This window comes from Lithobates pipiens, unplaced genomic scaffold, assembly GCF_037356315.1.
Source record: "Lithobates pipiens isolate NorthernLeopardFrog02 unplaced genomic scaffold, aLitPip1_a1.2 Scaffold_13, whole genome shotgun sequence".
Lineage (NCBI taxonomy): Eukaryota > Metazoa > Chordata > Amphibia > Anura > Ranidae > Lithobates > Lithobates pipiens.
Genome location: NW_027507718.1, coordinates 388,558,749 through 388,571,781, shown reverse-complemented (window position 1 = coordinate 388,571,781; position 13,033 = coordinate 388,558,749). Strand labels below are relative to the sequence as shown.

Below are 13,033 nucleotides of genomic sequence, written 5' to 3'. Positions count from 1 at the left end.
TAATGTTCCCAGCTGTCTCCAAGTTAAACTGTTAAGAAAAGTTTAATGTTTGGGCAGAGCTAGCCAATCAGTGGCTCAATTTGATCAGAACTGTTGTCAATTGTCATCAGCCATGTGTATGGTAAGTATGACACCACTTTTCTTAGCAGTTTAGATTGTAGGTGTGATTAAGGGGTATAAAATAGTTTGCATTTATAGCATGGTTTTGGTCTACTTTAGAACCTGCTTTTTCAAAATATCGCCCTCCGCTATCAAGAGAAGTATGTTTAGTCCTTGCATTTTACATCAAAGGGGGCAGGTTTTTGCACCTATTCAGCTGTCACTTGTATGTTTTGCATTTCTGATTGAACTCAGAATGTAAGCATTCAATCCTTTTGTATATATTTTATTGTCAACTTTTCATGCAGTAATATTTTTACTTAAATGTAAATAAAAATAATGTGTGCTTACATTGCTAAAACTTTATCTAATTAAAATTAATTCATAAAAAATTCATAAATCATACCAATAGTGAACTAAATTGAACATAATAAAATAAAATAAAATTTAACATAAATAAAAAATATATATAATAATAAACAAACTACAATAAGTGACTCAATAATGAATCTGAAATTTCACCATCCTCATGTGTATCCAAATAATATATAAAATATGCAATGTAATATCAATGTTCATCTGTGTAAAAAGAAAATGTCAATTACCACTAACCTAATAATTAACTGCTTCACACCTAAGGGTAAAACATATCTACAAACCCAAGCTCAATTTTGCAACTTTGACATGTGTTAGTAAAACTGTACATATCGTCACAACTACATAGTGTAACCAGGTGGATAATACCTTGATTTTTTTCAGGACAAATTGGGCTTTCTTTTGGTGGTAAATGCTAATGGATATCTCCTGTTTATTTTTATTATCAAAGAAAAACTGGGCCAAAAAAGTAAAAGCATTTAAAAAAATTTAAATGTAGCTGTATATTTCCAGCCAAACAAACCAAAAATAATTTTCCTGCTCCTGATGATTGCAGTGATACCACATGTGTGTATGTTAGTTGTTGTTTGTACCCGTAGTACAACCCAGAAAGACTGGTACGCATTTTGCATTTTTCTTATATCCTGCCTAAAACACACTGATACCAATAAATGTGTTTTTTTGGGGGTTTTTTTTATTCTGTACAAAATATGCTGACCGTGATCTTTGACCCTAACAATAACTCTGGCAACCTTGATCTTGTTTTTTTTTTATTTTTTATTCTTTATTTAAAATTTTCCATTTTTATTAGATTTTTTTTTTTTTTTTTACACACTTGGATTGTTTACAATTCCTGTCCTGCAAGAAGAGGAAGCTACAATGTATCATTCCCTTCATTCAGAAGAGGAAGGAAACCCAGGGGCGGGCTCATAGTGACTGATCACTGTTATAGCCAATCCGAGGCTATCACAGCAATCAGGTAACCTGGAACCAACAGTCCTGGGTCCAGATTGTTAGTATGAGACCGGGGGCTCTCGGTGAGACCCTGGTTTCTGTGCTGGAGCGTGCTGTGTGACTGGCTCCCAGCACAAAGGGAGGTACACGGCCACAAGGAAAAAAGCCCAGTCCTGTGAGGCCACATATATGTGTGCGGTCAGCGCTAAAGAGTTAATAATACTATCGCCAATAATTTAAAAAAAAGTCCAACCAAAGTGCTTAAACAAAGCGTCTTCCGTGTATGCTCGGGTTGGGATTTTACTATCCTAAGCGGTAACTCCGAGCCAGACTGGGGATCGCATCGCTGGATACAGGGAGGACACAGGGAGAAGTTACTTGCCTTGTCCCCTGGATCCAGCGATGTCCTCCACGCTGTGTGATCAGCTGTCCTCCGCTCGATTCACACAGTGCCTGAAGGCCGCCGAGCTCCGTTCCCTGCGACGTTACGGCGCACGGGAGCGGAGATCGGCGCCAAATTCAAAAAAGTAAAAGTACACAAAACACACACAGTACTGTAATCTTACAGATTGCAGTACTGTATAAAAAAATACACACCCCCTTTGTCCCTAGTGGTCTGTGCAGTGCCCTGCGTGCACTTTTATATTATAAATACTGTTTTTTTCTGCCTGGAATTTGGAGATTGTCCATAGCAACCAGAAAGTGTCCCTTTTTTTTCAGTGTTTTAGGATTTGATTACATTATTGAACCATTTTTATTATTATTTATTATATTATAACTTTATCATACCCGGGATGTCTGCTAGACTCTGGTTTGAACAGATTTAAGAGAGTTATTCCTAAGAATTGCAGGCCTACAATATAAAACGCCAAATTTCTATGCAGAACGAATCATACCGACAGGGAGGTTAAGATCATTAATTATTTAAGTTTTTTTTATTTATGTTCAGTTTAGTTCACTATTGGTATGATTCATGAATTTTTTATTCATTTTAATTAGATCAAGTTTTAGCAGCACAAGCACAAATTATTATTTACTTTTTGGTATGGTGTGGGAACACATTTAGTGGTCACTGCAGCTATTATTGTAGTTAAGGTTATGGCAGTGCACTCCAATATGAATATTTTTACTTAGATCTTTGAAACACATTCTTTTTTTTTTTTTTTCTCCCAAGTGCATTATATCTGAGAATGTTGTAATAGTGCTGTATATATTTTTTTATTTTTAAAAATGTAACAGTCTTTTAACATTTATATTCTATAGAAATATTTCTCTTTACTTATAAGAGCTGACTGTATATCTTATTAATATATATATGAGACTTAGAGCTTCTTCCAGCATTGTTAGTAACCCATGCAGTGATCTGACCAACATAGTTTTGACCAAGTGACTTTCAATTTGTTACTCTGTTTTTTTCCCCAGCTTGCTGCCACTTAGCCATAGCATGAAAGTGTATGTACAACGCATAGCCTCATTACTTTTTTAACTATATATTTTTGCAAATAATATATAAATTACTTTCCAGTTTGGAAAAAGAATCAATACATTTTGTGAAGTTTCTGTAGTAAGTGAAAAACATAGTACATGTAATAACTTTAACGTGCTTTTTCTATGCACTGCTATGGGCTTCCACGTCTATTCCACCAAGAATTGTTTCAGACTGGCCAAATCTAAACAAGAAACAATAGCAAAACCATAAGAAAGTTCATGCTTTTTGGCAGTTTATTTTTTTTTATTGCAGTTTTGGAGGATTTCACTTTTGCTCCATGCTCCACAAATAAATTGTCAATAAGCTTGAGCATCTTTTGCATTGAAAAATGCTTACTTATACACATTGTGGTTCAGTTACCATGCACAATCCAACCCTTTCACCCAACTTTACTATCCCCTTGTTTTACTAATCTTACCATCAGTTTCCTAGAGGTACAGGAATACCCCACTTTTAATTACACAATGGGGTTTATTTACTAAAGCTGGAAAGTGCAAAATCGGGCTCCTTTCTGCATAGAAACCAATGAACTTCCAGGCTTTATTACCAAAACTTGATTGAACAAGCCGAGGTTAGAAGCTCATTAGTTTCTATGCAGAAGTGAGCCTGATTTCCCTAATCGTCTTTCAGGACAGCCACTATGAGAGATAGACTCCTCCTCTTCCTCTGGAAACACTGCGCCAGCCCATAAATTCTTACTTCCCCTGCCGGACCTCAGTTATTAGTGTTTCCTCCGGCGGGGAGACACTGTGCAAGGAACCAGGCTGATCAGCTGGGGAGGCTGTGGCCGTCTTGTCGTTAAAAGAACCCGGTTGAAAGAAGCAGGGGCTTCGTTTGGAGAAAGCTGGGTTCAAACCGTTCGAAACCAACGTCCGCGTGTCGGACGGGTCGAACGGTTTACTTACCTCACCAGGTACTGCCACCCCTTCCGAGTCGAGCGCGGCTTCAGGTCGTGGGGGACTCCTATCGCGTCTACAGGGACGCAGCTGGCAAGCCGTTCGGAAGATTTCCCTGTACATGGGTACAGTCCGCCCCTTTTTTTCTTTGAACCGAGCGGGCCGAACGACGGGCTACGTCGTATCCGGCGGAAACGAAGGCTTGACCTCGAAATACGATCGACTTCCGGTTCCGGGTCGTGGAGCTGATAGGAGGGCCGGGCACAAGCTGGAGATGAGTTCAGAACGTGCACAGGCATCGTGGAACTCTGTAGTAAGCAGCCACCTGCAGTCATGTCGGAAGCTGAGGCTCAAACGACAGACTCTATCTCCAGCATTCCTAAGGTAAGAGCGCCCTGGGGAGGGGTACTCTCTATCTAGGATCCCCCCACCCCAATGTATGGTTCTATCATGGGTGGGGGGGCAGACCCCCTGGGTGGCCAGGGGGGAGGGGAGGCTCAGATCCCTTCGTTTTAAAAAAGGGTCTAGTGCACTCCCAGGGTTGTATCCCGAGCTTTTGATTGACTTTGTCTTTTCTGTTTTTTTCTTTTTTCCTTTTTTTTTTAGAAAGCTACGGAAAAAGCTAGGTCTACGCATAGCTCTAAAAAGAAGTGTGCCTCCTGTAGGGACATTTTAGGGGAATCTTGGACCAAAGTGTTGTGCAAAGGCTGTATTGACTCCCTCGTTAGGGAAAGGGAATCTGAACAGGAGTCAGAACTAGCAGCATCAGTCAAGGAGCTCTCGTCCACCTTCTCTTCTTTTAGGTCCCTTTTTGAAAAATTTCAGCTTCCCACGGGTCCATCTCCCCAGGATACAACCCCACCTCTAGCACAGAGTTCTGCTCCAGTCCAACCTGCTAGTACAGGGGGGACAGAGGTTGCAGGCCCTTCAGGGACAGGTAGGGAACTTCCAGACAGTTCCTCTTCCGATTCCCAGGAGGGTTCCGAGGGGGAGGACCAGGACGGGTCCAGGAAAGCCTCCAGATATAAGTTATCCCTTGATGAGGTAGAGGACCTCTTAAAGGCAATTTATGCAACCCTCGGTATCCAGACGGATAAAAAGCCCCTAACCCTGCATGACCAAATGTATTCAGGTTTAGGGGAGCCAAAAAGAAGGGTGTTTCCAGTACACGAAGTTTTAATGGAAACAGTTAAAAAAGAGTGGCAGGATCCGGAGAGAAAACCCTTTTTATCTAGATTCCTCAAAAGAAGGTTCCCATTTTCAGAGGACCCGGCATGCCTTTGGAATAAAAGTCCCAAATTGGATGCCGCGTTCTCCCAGGTCTCCAGACACACAGATTTGGCGTTTGAAGACATGGGGGCCTTGGCAGATGTCATGGACAAAAGGATTGACTCCCTGCTTAAAAAGACGTGGGACTCGGCTATCGGCAATTTAAAGCCTGAAATGGCAGTTACAGTTGTGGCTCGCAATTTAGAGCACTGGCTCTCACAGATCCAACAACATATTGAGGCAGGCACAGATAAGGAAACCATTCTGTCATCCTTCCCTACTATGCTGCGAGGGATCACTTACATAGCTGATGCCTCTGCTGAGTCCGTCCGCATGTCGGGCAGAACGGCGGCTCTAGCCAATTCGGCCAGAAGGGCCCTCTGGTTAAAAACATGGCCAGGGGATAATGCCTCCAAGATAAAGCTATGTGGGATACCCCTGACGGGGGACCTCCTGTTTGGCCCAGGGCTAGAGACGGTTCTAGACCGGACAGCGGACAGGAAAAAGTCCTTTCCTCTCAAACGGAAAACCCCCGTACCAACAAAAAAGGGGTTTCGCCCGCAGGGGCGTAGGGAAACCTCTAAACCAGAGGGGAAAAAGAAAACCTGGCCCCAAAAAGGCAGGGGCAGAGGAGGGGCGATTTTTCGCCCTCCTATCCAGCCCCGTAAAACCCAGTGACTTTCCAGCTACAGTGGGAGGAAGACTGGGGGCCTTTCTTCCACAGTGGGAGACAATATCCCCCAATCAATTTATTTTAGGGGTAATAAGAAGGGGGTACCTCTTGGAATTCCTAAGACCACCCCCTCAAAGGCTCCTTGTCACGCATCTACCCAGGTGCAGGTTAAAGGCCGAGGCCTTGCTAGAAGCTCTGAGGGAATTGGAGAATCAGGATGTTATTCTCAGGGTCCCAAAAGCAGAAGAGGGAAGGGGGTTTTATTCTCACATCTTCATAGTGAAAAAACCCTCAGGGAAGTTCAGGTTGATTCTGAACTTAAAGCCCCTGAACGCTTCAGTGACATACAAAAGATTCCGCATGGAATCGATCTTTTCAGTAAAAGCGCTTCTCCCCCACAACTGCTTCATGGTATCTCTGGACTTAAGGGACGCGTATTTTCACATCCCTATAGCGGAGGCCTCGCAGAAGTTTCTACGCCTTGCCATAGATCTGGGCGGAGAAACGGTACACTTTCAGTTTCAGGCCCTGCCATTCGGGCTATCCTCTGCACCCCGCATTTTTACCAAAGTCCTGGCAGAAGCCATGGCCTTTCTTCGGCTCCAGGGGGTATGTATAATTGCCTACCTGGATGACCTGCTTCTGTTTGCAGCATCCCAACACGGTTGGTCAAGGATCTGGATCTAACCAAAAGGGTCCTTACAGACCTGGGGTGGCTTCTGAACTTGGAAAAGTCCAGCCTGATCCCCTCACAACAGATCTCCTATCTAGGTTTCCTGTTGGACTCAACACTGTTGAGAGTTTTTCTGCCAAGAGAAAAGGTACGAAAACTGGACAGTGCGGTGGCCTCTCTTCAGAGCAACCAGCTGGTTTCCATAAGGGTTCTGATGTCAGTACTGGGTCTTCTTACATCCACCCTTCCAGCAGTGCAGTGGGCAGGGTTACACTTTCGTCCCCTACAGACCTTCATCCTAGGGGTGTGGGACCACAGTCAGGAGGCCCTAGACACCCTAGTACATATTCCCCACCAGGTAAAGAGATCACTCTGGTGGTGGAGGAAAGTGACAAATCTGTCGCAAGGTCGTCTGTGGCTCATCCCGGTTTCTCGGGTAGTAACCACAGATGCAAGTGGAAAAGGTTGGGGGGCACATTTGGGTTCCCTTCTAGCCCAGGGCACTTGGGAGGACGGCGAGTTGACTCGATCGTCAAATTGGAAAGAACTAAGGGCAGTCGGACTAGCCCTCAGATTCTTCAAAGAAGAGCTCCGGGGTCACCACATTCAGGTGCGGTCGGACAACTCTTCCGTAGTGGCCTATGTGAACAAACAGTGGGCACCAGAAGCGGAGCCCTGTTGTCTTTAGCGACAGAGATTCTGTCCTGGGCCGAAACCTACACCCTTTCGCTCTCAGCCGTTTTCCTGAGGGGAGAGGAAAACGTAGTAGCAGATTTTCTCAGCCGAAAGAGGCTGAGGGAGGGCGATTGGGTTCTCAACCAGGAGGTCTTCAATCTCATAGTAAAGAGATGGGGGTCTCCAGAGGTGGACCTGTTCGCGTCCAAAAACAATGCAAAAACCCACTGTTTTTTCTCCCTAAAAAGGGGAGAGGGAGCTCTAGGGGTGGACGCTTTGAGCCAGAATTGGCATTTCAGAACTTGCTATGCCTTCCCACCTCCAGTGTTGTTGCCAGCAGTTCTGAGAAAGTTTCAGATGGAAAGCACATCTCTGATTCTGGTGGCTCCACATTGGCCAAAGAGAGCATGGTTCTCAGTGCTAAAGCAGTTGGCGGTAGAACCTCCCCTGCTCTTGCCCCCTCGGGAGGATCTCCTCTCTCAGGGGCCAGTCCTATGCCCACAGGTACGCCAGTGGAAGTTAGCGGCCTGGCTACTGAGGAGGGTTTATTAAAATCTAAAGGATTCTCAGAGAGACTAGTTTCTACCCTCCTGGACAGTAGGAAGAAGGAAACTCGCCAGATCTATGAAAGGGTCTGGTTACGTTTTAACAAGTGGTGCGCAGAGAGCTTTTTCCCAGTACGAAGCTCCTCCGCAGTGTTGGAATTTTTACAATGCAGGGCAGATAAGGGCTTATCCATTAGTACCCTTAGGGGTCAAGTATCAGCCCTCAGTGTTTATTTGGAGGATCATTTGGCTGCCAACCCATGGGTAGTCAGGTTCTTTAGGTCCCTGTCCAGACAGAGACCGGTCCAGGGTCTGTCCTTTCCCAGATGGGATTTATCTTTAGTTTTGCAGAGCTTAACTGGACCCCCCCCTTTGAGCCTTTAAAGGAGTGTCTTCTGAGAGAGCTTACTCTGAAGACAGTGTTCCTGGTAGCAGTAACAACTGCCAGGAGGGTCAGTGAGATGGAGGCCTTATCAGTCAGGGCTCCCTTTTGTGTTATCTTTCCGGATCGGATAGTTTTAAAGACCGATCCAGCCTTTTTGCCGAAGGTGGCATCCAGCTTTCATAGAAGCCAGGAAATTGTTTTGCCCTCTTTTTGTCCCAATCCCTCCGGTGAGAAGGAACTAAAGTTTCATTATTTAGATGTTAGGAGATGTATCCTACACTATCTGGAACTGACCAAGGCATTCAGAAGGTCAGATTCCTTATTTGTTTTATTTTCCGGGGCCAGAAAAGGTTGTAAAGCGTCCCGGCGCACTATTGCTAGGTGGCTCAGAGTAGCCATTGAGCAGGCTTATTTAGTTGCAGGGAAATAAATCCCAGTGGGTATTAAAGCACACTCCACTAGAGCTATGGCAGCCTCCCAGGCAGAAAGAGCGGGAGCAACGCCAGAGCAGATTTGCAGAGCAGCAACATGGTCCAGCTATTCCACTTTCGTAAAACACTACAGAGTGGATTTGGTGTCGGCAGGTGAGCAAGCCTTTGGGCGAAAGGTTTTGCAAGCTGTAGTCCCACCCTAACTGGTAAGTGCTCGCTTATCCTCTCATAGTGGCTGTCCTGAAAGACGATTAGGGAAAATTAGAGTTACGCTTACCGGTAACGTCTTTTCCAGTAGTCTTTCAGGACAGCCCTAGTTCCCACCCGAAAATTGGGGGGAGTCTTACAAAAGACCAGAGCGCAGCAAGATAATGGTATTTGATAAATATGTTATTAATGTGTTCTTGTGTCTCCCCAGCTGGCCGGAGGTATTCTCCATATAAACTGAGGTCCGGCAGGGGAAGTAAGAATTTATGGGCTGGCGCAGTGTTTCCAGAGGAAGAGGAGGAGTCTATCTCTCATAGTGGCTGTCCTGAAAGACTACTGGAAAAGACGTTACCGGTAAGCGTAACTCTAATTTTTGCACTTTCCAGCTATAGTTAATAAACCCCATTGTGTACTTAAAAGTGGGGTATGTCTGTATACAAGCTACTGGTGTTTGCTTCAATTTGTCAGAGTAAACTATCACGTGAAAATATATCTAAACCTAAGAAATAATATTAAATATCTTGCAGTTTACCCATTCCTATATGTGGTGCCTGCATTAGGTTTTTTTTTCAGGCTAAGTACGTTTTCCATAGATACAGAAAAATGCCAGTTGATCCTGCCAGAAAACCTTGTAACTTCCTTTGCACTGAACTGAAATCTCAAACAATCTCAGACAATGTTATCAGCCTCCTCAGCTGTCTTCTGTGAACTGCAAAGAAACTACCCTCTGTGTAATGGAGATGAGGAGAGGGGGAGAAGTTTGTACTCTAAATAAGAGCATTCCAGAGTGACCAGGCTAAGTACTGTACAGTGAGTGATTGTTGCCACTCTAGGAGAAGAAGTGTGTTACTGGCAGAATCACCAGGTTAAAAAAGAAAACCAGTGAGGCCACCACATCTGAGGACTGGTAAGCTCCAATATAATAGATTTTTGGTAGGGTTTAGATTAAAGTTAAAGTGGTTGTAAACCCTCTCATATACCCAGTGGAGTGAATAACCTCATTATACACAGATATTAAACAAATCCTCCTATCTAAATTTTACTTGTTTATCTAAAGACTTCTCTTCTCTACATTCATTTAAAAGTGCAGAATTGTGATAAAATCCTTCTGTCAATATCACAGATGAGGAGGCGGAGAGCTGCAGTTGGAACTCCTGTAAACTGTGTGAGAATTTATTGCAGGGTTCCCATTCACACGCGGCACTTCAACGAAGGAACATGCAGAGCTGTATTCTGAATAGACAAGTTATGTGCTGAGCTCCTACCCCATCATACATTTTTTTCTCACATGTCGAAAAACTTGTCAGAAGTAACCGGAAGGAAGCACCAGGGAGAAACGCTTAGTGCTTTGGAGATAGACAAGTAAACACTACAGATATATGTGCTTTGTTAAGATTTCATGACTAAGGTTTACAACCACTTTAAGTATTAATGGATTAAGAACAATTTTACTAATAGGCTTGGGAAATAGAATTTTGGAAGCCCTCTATTTTGGAAATATGTTGAATTTTGATGCAATGTGTGTTCTTTACCATACAGCTAATGTACACACATAGGCTGACCTGTAAGATTCAGCAGGCAGCTCATCAAAATGTTGAATTTCAGCTGTGTTACACATACAGGTGTGCAAGTTCCATCTAACAAACTTGTGTTTTCTGCTGACAAGCCATGCTGTACTGGTGTTTACATTGCATGTGCCTGCTATGTCTGTGTTTGGCTTGCATCATTACCACTTTGTGTGCTTCCAGATAGCGGTGGATGTGCTCGTAAACGTGCTGCAATGTCTGTCACACTAACAGCTGTGAAGAGAGCGCAAAGTTCTCCAAATCTTTTGACTTCAGGTATTGAAACTAACCAAGCCACATGGAGGGTGATTAAAAACCTATGTGCCTATTGTATAAAGACTGTAGGAAAGGAAAGTGCAGGTATTTGGTATTTTCGTCACTTATCTAGTGTATGAACATCTGATTGGTTGCTTTGGAGAACACGTTCTTTTCCTTTCCTCTTTGTTTATACTTGACTTTTAACCATCTCAATTAAGTTTTCAGCACTTAACACATTGACAAAACTGATTTTATTTGTTATATCATATACAGTCAGCTAGAGAAATGCCTTGCCACACGTTGAAAACCAGACCAACTCTGCATTGGAACTTGTGACCTGAAAAATGCAACTCTAAATACAAATACAGATGGGAAAAAGTGTACCCTGAATGAAGTGGAACACCAGCTACATCTTCTTTTTTTTTTTTCTTTCATTAAGTGGGAAAGGTTAGACTATCTTTCAGGCTTTCTGTCTCAGAGATGGTGGTAACCAACATGTGAAACAAGGAAAATCTCACCAAAAAGGGCAGTAATAAAAAACATTTGCTTTCTTGTTCATTGAGGGACACGTGATGCAAAAACGTGATTATACTGCCTCCTACAGTGGCATGTGAACATTGGCAACAGTTTATACCAGCTTGGTATAACCTCTCCCAGTCCCAGCATACCTAGGATACATTTTTTATTTTTTTTGGCTAGTGTCCCAGGAGGATGGATACCTTCTTTCTATTGTTGTTTTTGTGTAGCTATGTGGATTGGCATATCCCCAGTAATAGCTTTGAAAGCTGCCCCACTGGGCTGGACAATTGCAGGACCTACTTGAAATGTGACCCTTAGGCACTGAGCTCCACATTGTAGTGCCTTCCAGACCTTTGTATACTGTGTTTGGTAAGTCGCAAATCTTTTCCTAGGTCCAGAGCTGTGGCACAGCATATGGTGTGATTCCAGCCTCTGACTCACTTTGTGAGTAGGCCATGTGAACTAAGCACAAGGAGACTGTTTATTAGAACTGCTGGATGGGGTGAATTCCGGCATCAGATCCCTACCCTCCTCACTAACTCGTGACAAGGATTGGGCAATTTCACCCTGTGGTGTCACTAACGTAACAATGTCACTCTCGGCTGCACCTGGCACAAAGATTTTCCAGCTTGCGGGACCACAATCTAGGTGTCAGCAGCCTGGGAGTGATTGTCACTGGGCTAATTAACCCTTTAACTGCCACCACGCCTCTTTTGGATCGAGCAGGAGGAGACTTGTACTTTTAGCAATGCCAATTATGATTTCAGAAAAATTTCTGAATAATCGTCTGCACTCTTCAAGAGACAGGTTCTTGGTTAGCTTGCATTAAGGGCTTAGGGACAAGATTAACACTTTTCAAAATAAGGTTTTACTAATGAAAAGGTCAAAATTGGTGAAAATAAAATATTTACAGAAACAGGTGTTTTAAAGAAATAAATACAGCAACAGAATAACAAGACAGAGTGAGGATAACAATACTTGCGCTATATCCTTGGGTTGAACAGAGTTCAGTCGATGAGCCAGGTGTCAAAATGGTTCTCAAACTTGGCAGATGTTTCAGATCTGATGGTAAAGGACAACTGACATCTTGGCATATCCTCTTTTCTCTGGGATCAAAGGGGTGGTGACAGATGCCCCTGACCAATAAAAAGGATAAGGAGGGCCCATGGGCTGTCCGGGTTGTTGACGATATAATGACCCTCCCTTACACAGTTTTATACCACTATTCATATCTCCCAATATGTACTGGTTGCATTATTGAAACTGATAATTATTGTTCAGCATTTAATTATGTGTATAGGGATACTAAACACACGGTAGCTCAGATAAACTTGTCATCCAGGAGGCATCTGACAGCTATCTACCCTCTTGTATGTCTTAGCAGGGTCATGCCTGGACTTAATTCGTTCAGTATGAAATTCCACATTCAATTATATACTTTTTATTAATGTGTCATGTTCCTGTCTGAGTTCATGAATCATGTGTGGATTCTTAAGTTTTGAATTGGGCAGAGGTCTCTGAAAGGTCACTTCTGTTCTACATGCCCTTTTACGACCCTCATTAAGTCTGAGCATCCTTGGATGGCATGTTATGTATTCTTAATGGATTTGGTTATAGTTTTACGATGGGTCTGGACGGCAAAATAGACATTCTGCCAGGACTCAATGAGCTGTTTACAGCCCTGCACCGGCCCATGCCTGAGATAATGGATCCTTTGAAGTGAGTCTATGGATTCCATGAAGTAAGGGAGGAGGGAGGGGGTTAAGATTATTGCTGCAATGTAACTATTCTGCTAAACTGTGAAGGCTGACTTCTGATTTCTGAACAAGATGTCTGATAGCTACAGCTTTTTGTGTGTTTAGTACATGATATCATTACACTGGACACCATTATTATCCTTATTTCCCTTGGTTTTCCAGGGAAAGGTCTAAATGCTAATGGAATTCAGTGCTGCAGCACTGGGTGGAATGTCAACCGAGTACATTTCTGTCTCACTCTCTTGTTTCCAATATTCAGTGTG

General features: G+C 43.3%; 1 protein-coding gene across 23 annotated transcripts in view; it reads left to right on the top strand.

Annotated features, from left to right (window-relative positions):
* SORBS2 (sorbin and SH3 domain containing 2) overlaps nucleotides 1-13,033 on the top strand; it is a 423,222-nt gene that overhangs the window by 204,653 nt on the left and 205,536 nt on the right. For 20 of the 23 annotated variants that reach the window (XM_077477325.1, XM_077477322.1, XM_077477324.1 and 17 more), the window contains one exon: nucleotides 10,420-10,512. The exons of the other annotated variants lie outside the window; for them this stretch is intronic. In XM_077477325.1, coding sequence (XP_077333451.1) covers nucleotides 10,420-10,512 — 93 coding nt within the window. The remainder of the gene's footprint in view (nucleotides 1-10,419; nucleotides 10,513-13,033) is intronic. 23 annotated transcript variants of the gene reach the window in all.